The sequence below is a fragment of the Salvia hispanica genome, chromosome 3 (genome assembly GCF_023119035.1).
Source record: "Salvia hispanica cultivar TCC Black 2014 chromosome 3, UniMelb_Shisp_WGS_1.0, whole genome shotgun sequence".
NCBI classification, from domain to species: Eukaryota; Viridiplantae; Streptophyta; class Magnoliopsida; order Lamiales; family Lamiaceae; genus Salvia; species Salvia hispanica.
In genome coordinates, this window is record NC_062967.1 from 17,537,008 (window position 1) to 17,549,719 (window position 12,712).

Below are 12,712 nucleotides of genomic sequence, written 5' to 3' on the forward strand. Positions count from 1 at the left end.
TTATATATGGCTTGTGTGTGTTACTCTAAGTCTTGAACTTTATCTTCAACTTGCTAAGTATGTTTGTTTTTGAATGACTACACTACTTGCTTCACAAGGTTGAGAGGTATACCTTGATTGCTCATACATACGTATCTATAGGTAGGAGTTGGAGCTTGCGAGTGTGAGTGAACCTACCTCTCACGATATTCTAAGCCTTTATCGAGGGATATTGGGGAGTGTTTTGTGGGTGGTTTGTGACATTGAGGTTGAGTTCATCTTCTTAAATTCTCTTTTATTTTATTACTAACCTCTAGGACTAGTTCCTAGTTTTTGTCTTATTTGTAGGTTTTTACTCTATGCCTCCTCGCGCACAGTCTAACAAAATGGTGGGACAAGTGCGGAGGGGGAGGAAACAAGCATGATCCATCCTACACCCAAGGGGGACCTTGTGAGCATGATGGCTCAAATGATGGCGGATTTCAAACATGATATTAGAGATAGAGATACCCGGATGGAGGCACGGATGAAGGAGTCCGAGGATCATATGCTTGCCGCCCAACACACTCTAGTTAAAGATTTCAACACCTTGAAGGAAGGCCGCACATCTAGAGGTGGCCACGGTTCGAAAACCGCCGGTTCCGGTTCGTCGATATCTTGAACCGTAACCGGCCCGGATACCGGTTATCCGGTTCCGGTTTAACCGCCGGTTTGTTCCAGTTACTAACCGCCGGTTTTTCACCGGTTCCGGCGGTTCCGGGCCGGTTCCGGTTCGGTTCCGGTTTATTTATTTATTTTTTAAAAAAAAAAATCTTAGAGTTATTTAATTCTTAGAGTTATAACTTTTATTGCAATTCTATAGTAAAATCCAAAGAGAATTGATAACGATAAAGAATTGCAATTTTATTGATTTGAAACTTTGAATGTAAATTTCTACAATACAATATTACAATTACAAGTTACAAAATACAACAATACAACTATACACTTGAATTTAAAATTTAAATACAAAATTACAATTTACAAAAAACATATTAAAAGTAAAGTTGAAACAATTAGAAAAAAAAAAAAGAAATAAAAGGAAAAGGACTTGAGCTCAACTTAAATTTAAAATTTAAGTTGAGGTGCCTACGTATCCTTAATGCTCAATAGCATTGAGGAATCAAAGTCCACGTAGTTTTCTTACCTTGCTTACCTTGTTGGTTGGCGGTTGATGACGGTTGGCCTTCATTCTCCACCTTTATCCTCGGTGCCGGTTTGTGTCAGAAAACCGCCGGTTTCTGACCGAAAACCGGCGGTTTCCGACAAATTTTCAGACCCTACGCTGCAACCCTAAACCCTACGCCTGAACCCTAGCCCTGAACCCTAGCCCTGAACCGTCGAGAACCGGCGGTTTTGTGTCAGAAACCGCCGGTTTTCTGACACAAACCGGCGGTTAACCTACCTTTTTCGGACCTACACCTGCAACCCTACGAACCTACCGGCGAATGGCTACATATTTCCGGTTAACCGGCGGTTTCGAACCGGCGGTTAACCGTCAGTTCCGGTTGCATATTTTTTGAACCGTAACCGAACCGTAAAAACTGAGTAACCGGATTTCGAACCGGAGCCGTCGTCCGGTTCCGGTTCTGGTTCTGAACCACCGGTTGAAAACCGGCAGTTAACCGGCGGTCCGGTTTGGTTTGGCCACCTCTACGCACATCTATGTTGCCCCGGAGGAGATGGTGGAAGAAGAGGTGTATGAGGGATGGCAAGGGGGGAATGATAGCAATAGGGTCAATCACATGGAGAATGGTCGATTTGGGGGAGGAAATGGGGCGTATGGTCAGTTTGGGGTAGGGAATAAACATCGGAGGGTGGAGCCATATGGAGATCGATTTAGAAGGGTTGGTTTCCACCCGGCCTCGATTTGATGAACCTTCCAAGACCTTGAAGCACAACCTACCCGGAATTCATGGCAAGTTCAATCTCGAAGCCTACTTGGAGTGGGAACTCAAGTAGATAAGGTTTTCTCTCTCCACAATTATTCTGAGGGCGACAAGGTGAAGATTGCATTGGCGGAGTTTAGGGGCCTTGTTAATACTTGGTGGAATGATATGACGAGGAAGAGGAGATTAGCAAGATTGGGAGAAATCCGTTCATGGGAAGAGTTGTGTAGGATTATGAAGGAGTCTTTTGTGCCTAAGTCCTATTATCTTAGGCTTAGAGCTAAGGCAAGGATTAATGAGTGTGATGGATTATTATTATGAGCTTCTCTCCTTGATGAACAAGATCGGGGTGGATGAACCCGAGGAAGCTACTCAAGACCGTTTCATCCATGGTATCAACACCACTTTGAAGCATAAGGTACAAATTGAGGCATTGAGGGGAATAACTTTAGGGGAAGTACTTAGTTTTGATGAGACCTTCGAGAAGCAAAGTGAGGAGGTGGCTCTTAGCAAGACAAGGATGGCTTCTAGCCAACCCGGAGGAGGAATGGTAGCAAGTGGAGCACACCTACTAAATGAATAGAGAACTCTCCTAACTCTCAAGGAAAGCCACCAAGCAAACCTTCTCCTAGTCCTCAAGTCTCCAAAGTTCTCACTACCTCGAGTGATAAAAAAGGTACAGTTCTTTAAATGTAAGGTTATGGTCATTATGCGCGTGAGTGCCCAAACCAACGTGTGATGGTTATTGGGTAAGATGGTAGCGTGTATAGTGAGGATGGAAAGGAAGGTGTTGAGGAGGGGGTGGAGAGGAGTGTGGACCCCTGCATGTCTTATTCTAGTGGGGAGGAGGAGAATGAGGAGGTGAAAACATTAGTGGTGCTTAGAATGCTCCATGCACAACAAGAGCTTGAGGAGCATAAGGAGCAAAGGTGCAATATCTTCCACATGAATTGTAAGGTGAAGGAGAAAACTTGTTTAGTGATCATTGATGGTGGGAGTTGTGCCAATGTTGTGAGTGAGCAATTGGTGGCCAAGATAGGGTTGGAAGCCATCAAACATCCTAGGCCTTATAAACTTCAATGGTTGGAGGAAGCCGGGGAGTTGAAGGTGACTACTCAAAGCCTAGTGCCCTTGAAAAATGGGGTGCTTGAAGATGAAGTGTTGTGATGTGATACCCATGACGGCTTGCCACGTCTTGTTGGGTAAGCCTTGAGAATTTGATCAGAAGGTCTACAAAATGGGTTCACTAATGAGTATTTTTACATGCTCAATGGCTTGAAGATTAGATTGAAGCCTCTTTCGCCTAGGGATGTATTTGAAGTACACCAACATCTCCAAAGGAAAAGAGGAAGGGATAGAGAGAAAAGGCTAGTGAGTGAGGGTGAGCTAAAAAAGCCAAGTGAGAGTGGGGGTGGTGAGAGCAAAAATAAAACACCAAAATGAGAAAAACCACAAGCAAAGGGGGAAAAAGTTGCTTGTTAGCTAGGACCTCCGACATCGGGTGGGCTCTAAAAATAGTCGTTCAACCATACTTCTTATGGTCCAGAATGACTTGTGTTTAAATGCTAACATTAAGTCTTGTCCTTTTGTGATTGAAAGTGTTTTGCAAGGTTTCAAAGATGTCTTCCCGGATGGGCTACCCGATGAGCTTCCGCCATTGAGGGGTTGAGCACCAAATTGACTTTGTGTCGGCCTCCTCTCTTCCCAACTGGGCGGCTTACAAGGCTAATCCCATGGAGACTCAAGAGTTACAAAGTCAAGTCGAGGGACTCCTTGCCAAGAGGAATTTCACCAACAAAAATTAACAAATCACGACCCTATGCAAAATCTAACCATGAAAAACAAATAAAAACATCATCAAATTCATCCCTCATGCTAAAACATGCTTTTCAACCGAACAATTCATCAAGAAAGAGAAAAATCCATGGTAGAATTCAACCAAAACTCAGAAATTAAGAGTAGGATTCATACCTTGAATTGGAGAGAACTTGAACGACGAAAGCTTGAAATTCGGAATGGAATGGAAGAATGAGAGTGTGAGTGTGTGAATTTGGTTATAATTAGTAGTTGTGGTCGTGTGCAAGAGAGAATTGGAGAAGATGGTGGAAAGAATGAGAGAAAACTCACCTTATATAGATGAAAAATGCATCACTGACCTTTCCGTGGTGACCGTTGCGAGTCGTGCAGCGACCGCTGCGCGTGTTGCAAAAACGGCACACCTCCAGTGGGCCGCTGCGGCCCGCACAACGGTTCCTCCAGCCCGCCCTAGGACCCGACCTGCTCCTGCACACGTGTACAATCGGTAGCGACCGCCGTGGATTGTGCAGCGGTCGCTACTAGTTATTTTTTTTTAAAATTTTTTTTAACGTGCGCCTATATTTAAAGTCGTTGGCTCGATTTGAAGTGGCCCAATTAAGTGGGTGGATCAACGACTCTAGTGCTGAAAACTGCAAACGTGACCATTTTGTTGCAAATATTTCTCCACCATTTGTATTTTTCGTTCTAGTTCTTGATCACATAGACTTCGGGACCGGCTAGAGTTGGTGGCTTCTTCTTGTCCTTCTTCTTCTTCTTAGGCTTCTCCTGCAAGGGAGGTTTTAGCATGCTTAAGTTTGCTCTTTATAGGAACTTGAGGGAGAGTATGGACAACAAATATAGAAGGGTTAGAAGAATCCTCCCCTTCTAATGGCCTAAAAGGCATAGACGTATCGGTCATCATGACCACCCTGCATTCACGCTCCATTTTGGCTTGTTGCGCCTCTTCATACTTAAACATTTCACTCTCTATCTTGTAGGTAGAGCGGTTGTAATTGTGTCTAATCGTGATCTCACCTCTACCTACATCAATAAGTGCTTTGCATGTGGCTAGAAAATATCTGCTAAGATTAGAGGTACATTTTTGTCTACTTTAATTGTCGTGTTGTTAGCCAACCTTATGTTTTAATTGTCGTGTTGTTAGCAAACCTTATGATCACATCCGACGTCTTGAGAGGCCCGATGTTGAGCTTTTCGTAGTATTTCAGCGGCATGAGGTTGATGCTAGCACCTAAATCACAAAGGGCCTTGTTTACTTTTCCTTCTCCAATTGAACACCTAATTAAGAATTGACCGGGATATCTTTGTTTCACTGTCCTCTCCCCTTTGAATGATCTCGCTACAATGGTGAGACAACTTAAGGTCGGCTTTTGTAGGCTTCTTCTTTCTCATCACAGCCTCCCTTAGTAGCTTCACATACCTAGGTATTTCTTGCAACGATTCAACGAGTGGGATGTTAGTATGGACCTTACAAAACATATTTAGAAAATGCTTGAATTGCTCTTCAAGCTTGAACTGTTTACTCGGCTGGAAGGGGAGTACAATCCCGTTGTGCCGCACGAGTTCCTGTTTGGCGGGCGCCTCTGCCTCTTCAGTGGCAGACCGCTGCAAGGTGTGCGGAGGTCCGCTAGGCGTCGGACAGACTCCATTATGTGGTCTAATGGCGGGCTGCTGTGGGGTGTGTGGCGGTCGGGCATTCCCCAGATTTCACTCCGGAGGTGCTGCCTTCGTCCTTCTTCTGCTTGGCGACCCACTTCTTATTTATGTCCACCACTCATACTGTTACCTTTGCCTTGTCTTCCTCAATCTTCTTGTGGACTTGATCCATTTGAGTTTGAATATTCGAGACGGCGGTGGCAATTGTGCTTATTCCTTGCTCGAGGTTGTTCAAGCTTGCTTCAACGACTCTAATCTTGGTGCCATGGGTCTTTCTATCTTGCACTAGCATTTCCAAAATCTTCATAATTCCTTGGTCATACTTCTCCTCCTTTTTGATAAGCTCAACTACTCCACCATTGCTCACATTAAATCCTGCGGGGGGTTGCAAGAAATTATTATTAGAGTACGAAAGGTTAGGATGAGGACGGTTCCCAATATAATTATTGAAATTACCATCCCCCTGGTTAGGGCGATAATTGTTGTTATAAGGGTCTGTTGGGGCTGCCCTTGTTGCACGTAGTTGGCATCTTCCATAGGAAGGGTAGGAGTGTCGGGTTTGGTGGCTGCGATGAGGGAGGTCAGTGGAACCAGATCCTCTTTTCTCGATGTATTCATTTGCTTAACCCGCACTTTGAGCTCGGCCATTCTTTCGCAAAGGAGCTCTCTTCGGCCTTTTCTATTGCTGCTACCCTTCTCGAGTTGTGCCTCTCTTTCGACCACCCCATGCTGTTGGTGGCAAACTCTTCAATGACCGGCATGGCATCCAGTCCTGTCTTCCGCAAAAATCCTCCATTCGCGCCTGAATCCAACATAGCACAAATTTTTTTCATTAAAACCATTATAAAGGATTCCTACCTGATGGTCCACGGTGAAACCGTGGTTGGGACACTTGCGGAGGAGGGCTTTGAAACGAGCAAACGCCTCGTGGAGGGGCTCGTCATGGCCTTGCATAAACCGGAAGATCTCACTCTTGAGCTTTAAAATCGTGCCTGACGGATAGTACTTGTCGAGGAAGGCAGCCACCATATCCTTCCACGTGGAGACTCGTTTTGTGGGCATACACTCAAACAACTCTTTAGCAGAATCAATCAAAGAAAAGGGAAAGAGTCTTACCCTTATGGCGTCGTCTTGGACATTATATAATTTCAGATTGTTGGCGATTTCCACGAACTTCAAGAGGTAGCGGTTGACATCTTCTGTCTGGCTGCAAAAGGAGACTGCTCAACCCTTTGTTTAAGGGTCATTCGTAGCTCAAAATTGTTAGCATCAACGCGAGGGCCTTCCGAAAAAGTAATCATATTCTCGTTGTTGAACATGTGCATCACGGGTACTATCTGCGTATCCTTCTTTTCCTGTGCCTCGCGGGCAGCCTTTTCCGCTTCTCTCTCATCCATCAACATCTTGACCATGACTTCAAGCCTCTCTAGCTCTGTTTTGTCTGTCATTAATCCTTTCTCACTTCTTATTTTCCTTCAGGTTCGTTCAAGTTCGAGATCGCGTTCGCATACACAACCTAAAAGAACAAAAACAAAAACAAATTAAACTAAAATTAAAAACAGAAAGCAATTAAATTCCAAAGTACTAAAATTGTCCATTTGAAGATATCAATCACAAAGTAGAATGTATTCCCCGGCAACAGCGCCAAAAACTTGATGCACTTTTTATTAGCACTATAAATACCTGCAATTATACAAAGTAGGAATAGTATAGCTAAAGGTTAGTACCGGATATCGATCACTGAGAAAACAATCACAGACTGACTACCCTATACTAAAACTCAATTACTATTTGGAAAAACCGAAAGTTTTGGAGATTTTTGAAAACAAAGTACAATTGAAAGCAAGTAAACAACTAATTACAAATAGATCACAGAGATAAAAGTATAGAGATAAGGAGAATTCCACGGATGTGGGTTCACAGTTATGGTTATACAAATTCCAACTACAATATCCTAGTACAGTTCTTACTTTGATAGAACGAGTCATCTAGTTTATGCTCATGCGATGCAAAGTTGGTTACAAACATTAGGATTGTCAATCCTAAATACACAACTCCTAAAAGCTCCTAAGACCCTTGAAAAGTCCTCACTCTCAATTAACAATGTCGTTGTAAAGGAAGCTAATTGTAGTGTCTATTAAGTGGACCTAACTCGCCAACCTCCTCTCACGATTATGTAGCAATTTGCTGGGGTTTGGTGCCCCTTGCACAACGGAAGACTTGTACAAAACAAATAAATCAGATACGGATCTATTTGACCGATTATGCGATTAATCAATTCACGTGTTAAATAGATAATTACATGCTAGAACGCAAATAATCTGTCTCATTTATTTTCCTATTTATATTAAGTTCATTTTGGGTCTATACATGGATCTATGGACGGTTTTGGATATGTGCTCCCCCAATTAGCTTTTCACTAATTAAATTGAACCCACAATTTAAAACAAGCTTATATTGGAATATTACGAGCAGCCACCACAGAAGTAATATTGAACTCTCCCCATCCAAATCCGAAATTACAAGTAATCCAGGTTTCCACTTTGTTTATTATTTATTTTCTGCGCTTAAGATATAAATGCCCATTAATTAAATAATGTCTGCTATGGACTTAATTAATTAACATCTTATTAATTCCAAGAGTGGACTTAGCAAGAAACACTTAATTATTATTCATAGATCCATAAAACTCCAACTGACCAATTTTCTGAATAATAAAACCTTGTTCGAGCTCCTCTTGAGGACATTATCAAACGAGACTCACCTCGCGCACGTTTCAACATAATAGCAATCCTAGCACCGCTAGATATTAATCACCACTACCCAATATATCGGGATTATTGGGTTGCGAAAAACCCGCACCATTTGATAAGTCAAAGTAGTGCATAATCAATACCGTATGCTCAATACTAACATATGTAGATTAATAAATAGTAATTTATCAAGACCTAGTCTTTCAGTAGATAGCATAAAGACACGTCTTGCTGTTAGATTCGTTCAGTGCTATACCACACCAGTGCCATCTTATTTCAGTAAGGATTAGAAATAATCGGACAGACATTGCAACCTTTCACGATAGGTAGCCAAAGAGTGACTAATAGAGTGATGCGGTGTGTGTGATATATGTCACTCGATCTAACAGGTCCAGAGGATTCGACTAGACTTCAGAGGCTATAAGATCATGAAACTATCAGAAAGGGGTCGTTGGATGCACTCTATTTCTTCAAAAACCTCAACCCACTATACTACAACTTAGCACAGGGAAGTAAAGGATCGATCCCACGAGGACGAAGGTGTTACGAAACTGCATTTGAGGATGATTTGGGTAAAGGGGTTGGCTGCTGCCACGCAATTTTGTGGGTCGAGAACTTAAAACTACTGGGTCTGAGAGATAGAAAAAACTTTACTCTACCTACTGGGTCTAAGAAACGAGAGCGTACGGAACATGCATGACTTAGAGAAATGAGATATTTAAAGTTCTAAAACAACTGGAGTAGGCTTAACTAGACAGACTTTCCTAATTTGGACAGACAAGCATAAAGCGAAAAGTAAAGACAAATTTCCTTAAACTACCAGGGTTTGGAAAAGCATGCGGGGAAAGTAAAAAGGCAAAGCAGATCGTCTTGACGAGTCAGGGGACAATGCGAGAAAAGTAAAGTACATCTTTGAAAAGTCTTTGACATAAAGCAGATCTGGTTCTAACTACCAACAACTTCATCTTCTTCGGGAATCAAATGAGAATAGCAGATAAAACAGAGTATTAAACACCATGAAAACAGAGCAAGCTTCAGATCTAAACTTAAAATAAGAAATTAAAACCTAAACTAACAGATCTACGCTACTGGACCTAAAGGATGCAGAAACAGAAAGTAAACAGCCATAATCATGCACAACGTAAACAACAAACACCAAATACGCGAAACTCCAACTCAAATACACCACGTTTCAACAAATCCAGACATCTCCATACGCAAATCCCCAACCTCCATCAACAAACCAACAGATTTCAGCTCCAAACATCCAACAATAAACAAGAACGAAAGCGAAAAGGCAAGAAATAAACATCAACTCAGCGATATGCAACAGAAACCAACATAAACTTCCATAATAAAGAGAAATAGGTTCGAATCCAGTGGATCAAAGTCAGAAACTAGAGTTGCGAAATTTAAAACTAACAAGTACTAAACGAAAGCAAGTAAAGATTGTTTCTTCGCCTTCACAAGGCGGTGTTACACAGCAGCAAAATAACAAAGATGAGAACCACGGTGGCCAGAATCCTCCATCTCCAAGTGCGCAGCAGACGAAATGAGAAATTTGAAGTGTAGAACTAAAGCATGGAACGGAAGCTTGAGCTAAGAAAGTGTAGAAGTGGCTATCTTGTTCTTCAAGGTTGAGCTCCTTATATATGTGAGGGTCTGATCCCTAGGGTATCCCTCTGGTGATTTGACGCTCTTGCCCTTGAGTAAGACTCTTTAAAATAATCTGCTCTCGCTCCATTCTGCTCCTGTCGCCAACTTTTGATTCTCCCAGGTCCGAACGACGACTTCTGATTTTTACTTCAATTCCATCTCTTTTACATCTGCCAGGTCCGGTAACAGCAACTCCTAGGTCCGACATTTACTACGCACCTGAACTCATTAACGCACATTAGCGCCCCAAATGCACAGAATTTTAACCCTAAACCAATGCATGAAACGAGCTTTATCAGTTTTTCTTCTTATACATTTAAATGTTTATAAAACATCTTATAAATGCACAAGCAAACACAATGTAATAATAATAGTGATTCTATTCGTGCGGAACTGCTCGAATAATACTGAATCGGGTTAAAAGTGGATTGTAGAGTTTTACGTATACAAGCAAGATTCTATTCGTGCAAAACTTGCTCGAAACATGCTTTTCAGTATACCAAACCTAACACAATTTATATTAATTAATCACAAATGTGTCACTCAAACGTGAGACATTATCCAACAACTTAAGGAAGAAACAAAGTAAGAACCAACGAATATTAAATACAAAATGAATTGTATAACCAAAGTCGTTACTAACGCATCCCTAGAATCCTATGAATTTAGTTACACATGATACAATAATCTAAAAACATAGATTGAAGGGAAACAATGAAAACATCAATCTAAAGCAAATAAAACCCAAAGGTCGAATCCTTGTAGCATTAATGATCTTGAATCCTTCTTCAACTCCTTGCATAATGAAGTACTCTAACGTTTAATCTCTGGAAAATATATTGCAAAAAGAGGATCCTAATGATGAAGTTTGAGGGGCTATTTATAGGGAAGAAATCGCCCCTTTCAAATAAGGAAAAAGGTTGCAAAATATGGTAAATATTGGAGAGAAAGTAGGGCAAATTCAGCTCGCAGCAGGCCGCTGCACCTTGGCCAGCGGTCGCTGTGGGTTGGTGTGACATTCCTAACGCAAAACATGCATCAATTTGCATATTGATATATATTCATTTATTATTACATATTTATAATATTATTTACATAATTATATGTTATATATATATTTACATAATTAGGTATGTGTGTGCATGGGAGTGTCTAGTGCATGGAAAATATATATTTTGATAGTGATCCTAAATGAGATATAAATAATAGTTGTAGCATAGTTTAAAAAAGTTATATGTGTACGTGTTAGCATTACGTGGTCGCTATTTCATAGTGCCACCAATAATATGTGACAGATGTCAATTAGGAAAACTAATAAGCATGCATATATGCCATATATTTAAATAATTTTATGATGTATAGTAAGCAATAGCTTTATATTTAATATGGATAGGGAGCCGCCTCAATTAAGCTGGCAGCGGATATTGATTCTCTTGTTCATACACAAGTTTTGATATTATTACGGATATAGATTGATTTTCACCTCATCGAACCAAGTAGCTTGTCAAGTAAAAGAAATGGTAATGTAATCATCGAGACGGGATCGAGTTATATTTTACGGTAATCAATATATTGTTCCAGGTTTTCTTATATTATCTAGATCGGCTTTTTGATTTATTGGAAGTGCAGATTTATCTGGATTTTCACCTTATCAGGAGAAATATTTCTCTATTTAGCACTGCATTTATTTTTATTCTACTTATTAACCGTCTTCATTCGAGTTTCAAGAATTTAAGAATCTGTTACAAGAGTTGTCTGGTAGGAGATTTATATGACCCAGTGTTTCATCTTGGAGTGCACCAATATCATATTTGAAGAAGAAAGACTGCACATTGCGACTTTATATACACTATTGAATGTCGAATCAAGTGACAGTGAAGAATAAATATTCATTACCGAGAATCGAAGACTTGTTTGATCAGTTTCAAGATGGGCATGTTAATCACTTGCAGTCAGTATTACAAGTTTTGCGAGATAAACAGATTATTGCAAGGTTGAGTAAGCGTGAGTCTAGCTAGATCATATGGTATTGTTGGGACACGTGGTGTCAGATTTTGGAATAGAAGTGGATCTACAAAAGATTGAACTGGTTTACAACTGGAAATTTTTCTCGATTATTATTCAATTGATAATGAAGTTAGTACGACAAAATTCTTCTTTTATATGGAGTGAAGCATATCAAAAGAGTTTTAATGAGTGGAAGCATCGGTTGAATATGTCACCTATTTTAGTTATCTCCACAGGTACAAGATATTATGTTATTTATAGTGATGAGCTGAAACGTGGATTTGGTTATCTTTTGACTTAATGGAAAGTTTATTGCTTATGCGTCATAACAATTGCAAGTACATGAAGCTTCTTATTCTGTTAAAATCTGTTATTAGTGACATTATTTTGATTTGAAGATTTGACATCATTATCTGCAGGAACAAGCCCATATTTACTTCATTGTATAGGTATATTACTTCATTCCGTACGTAATACCTTGAAACTACAACATGTTTTTACTTGCTTCCAGTAGGTTTTGAAATGATTCACCATATGCTTCATTCAAATTCATTGACTTGAGTTTTTACTTGATTAACATTTTAAAATGCAATTTATTCAAGTGGGTTTATTACTTCATTCAGAAACATTATTACTTCATTGGATAAGATTTTTACTTCATTCCAGTAGTATTTCAAATGCTCTACACATACTTTATTCCAATAATTTATTACATTATTTCATGTGTTTATTAAATCATATCAAGCCGTGGAGGTGGTGATAGATATTGTAGAGAGAAGAATGGCACGCGACGGCGAAACCGCATTTACGTACTGGAATGAAGTAATAATCCTATTGGAATGAAGTAAAAACCTTCTGGAATGAAGTAATATATTCTGGAATGAAGTTAAATCTTCGTAACATGTTAGTATGCCTTAT

General features: G+C 40.3%; 1 protein-coding gene across 1 annotated transcript; it reads right to left on the reverse strand.

Annotated features, from left to right (window-relative positions):
- Nucleotides 1–4,409: 4,409 nt before the first annotated feature.
- Nucleotides 4,410–6,826, reverse strand: LOC125209485. Its single transcript, XM_048109084.1, has 9 exons — nucleotides 6,696–6,826; nucleotides 6,257–6,585; nucleotides 6,012–6,180; nucleotides 5,835–5,944; nucleotides 5,509–5,753; nucleotides 5,143–5,327; nucleotides 4,872–5,000; nucleotides 4,537–4,783; nucleotides 4,410–4,490 (listed from the first exon to the last, which is right to left on the reverse strand). Exons 1-9 carry the CDS (start codon nucleotides 6,824–6,826, stop codon nucleotides 4,410–4,412), a joined length of 1,626 nt encoding a protein of 541 aa, XP_047965041.1.
- Between the last annotated feature and the right edge of the window lie 5,886 nt (nucleotides 6,827–12,712).

What these genes read in the sequence shown, in the direction of transcription:
- LOC125209485 (XM_048109084.1), bottom strand. Translation starts at nt 6,826, where the DNA reads ATGACAGACAAAACAGAGCTAGAGAGGCTTGAAGTCATGGTCAAGATG. An exon ending in TTGAGGAAGACAAGGCAAAG is followed by an intron (nt 5,328 to 5,508) that starts GTAACAGTATGA and finishes CACACCTTGCAG; the next exon opens with CGGTCTGCCACTGAAGAGGC. An exon ending in TTGTCCATACTCTCCCTCAA is followed by an intron (nt 4,491 to 4,536) that starts GTTCCTATAAAG and finishes CCTCCCTTGCAG; the next exon opens with GAGAAGCCTAAGAAGAAGAA.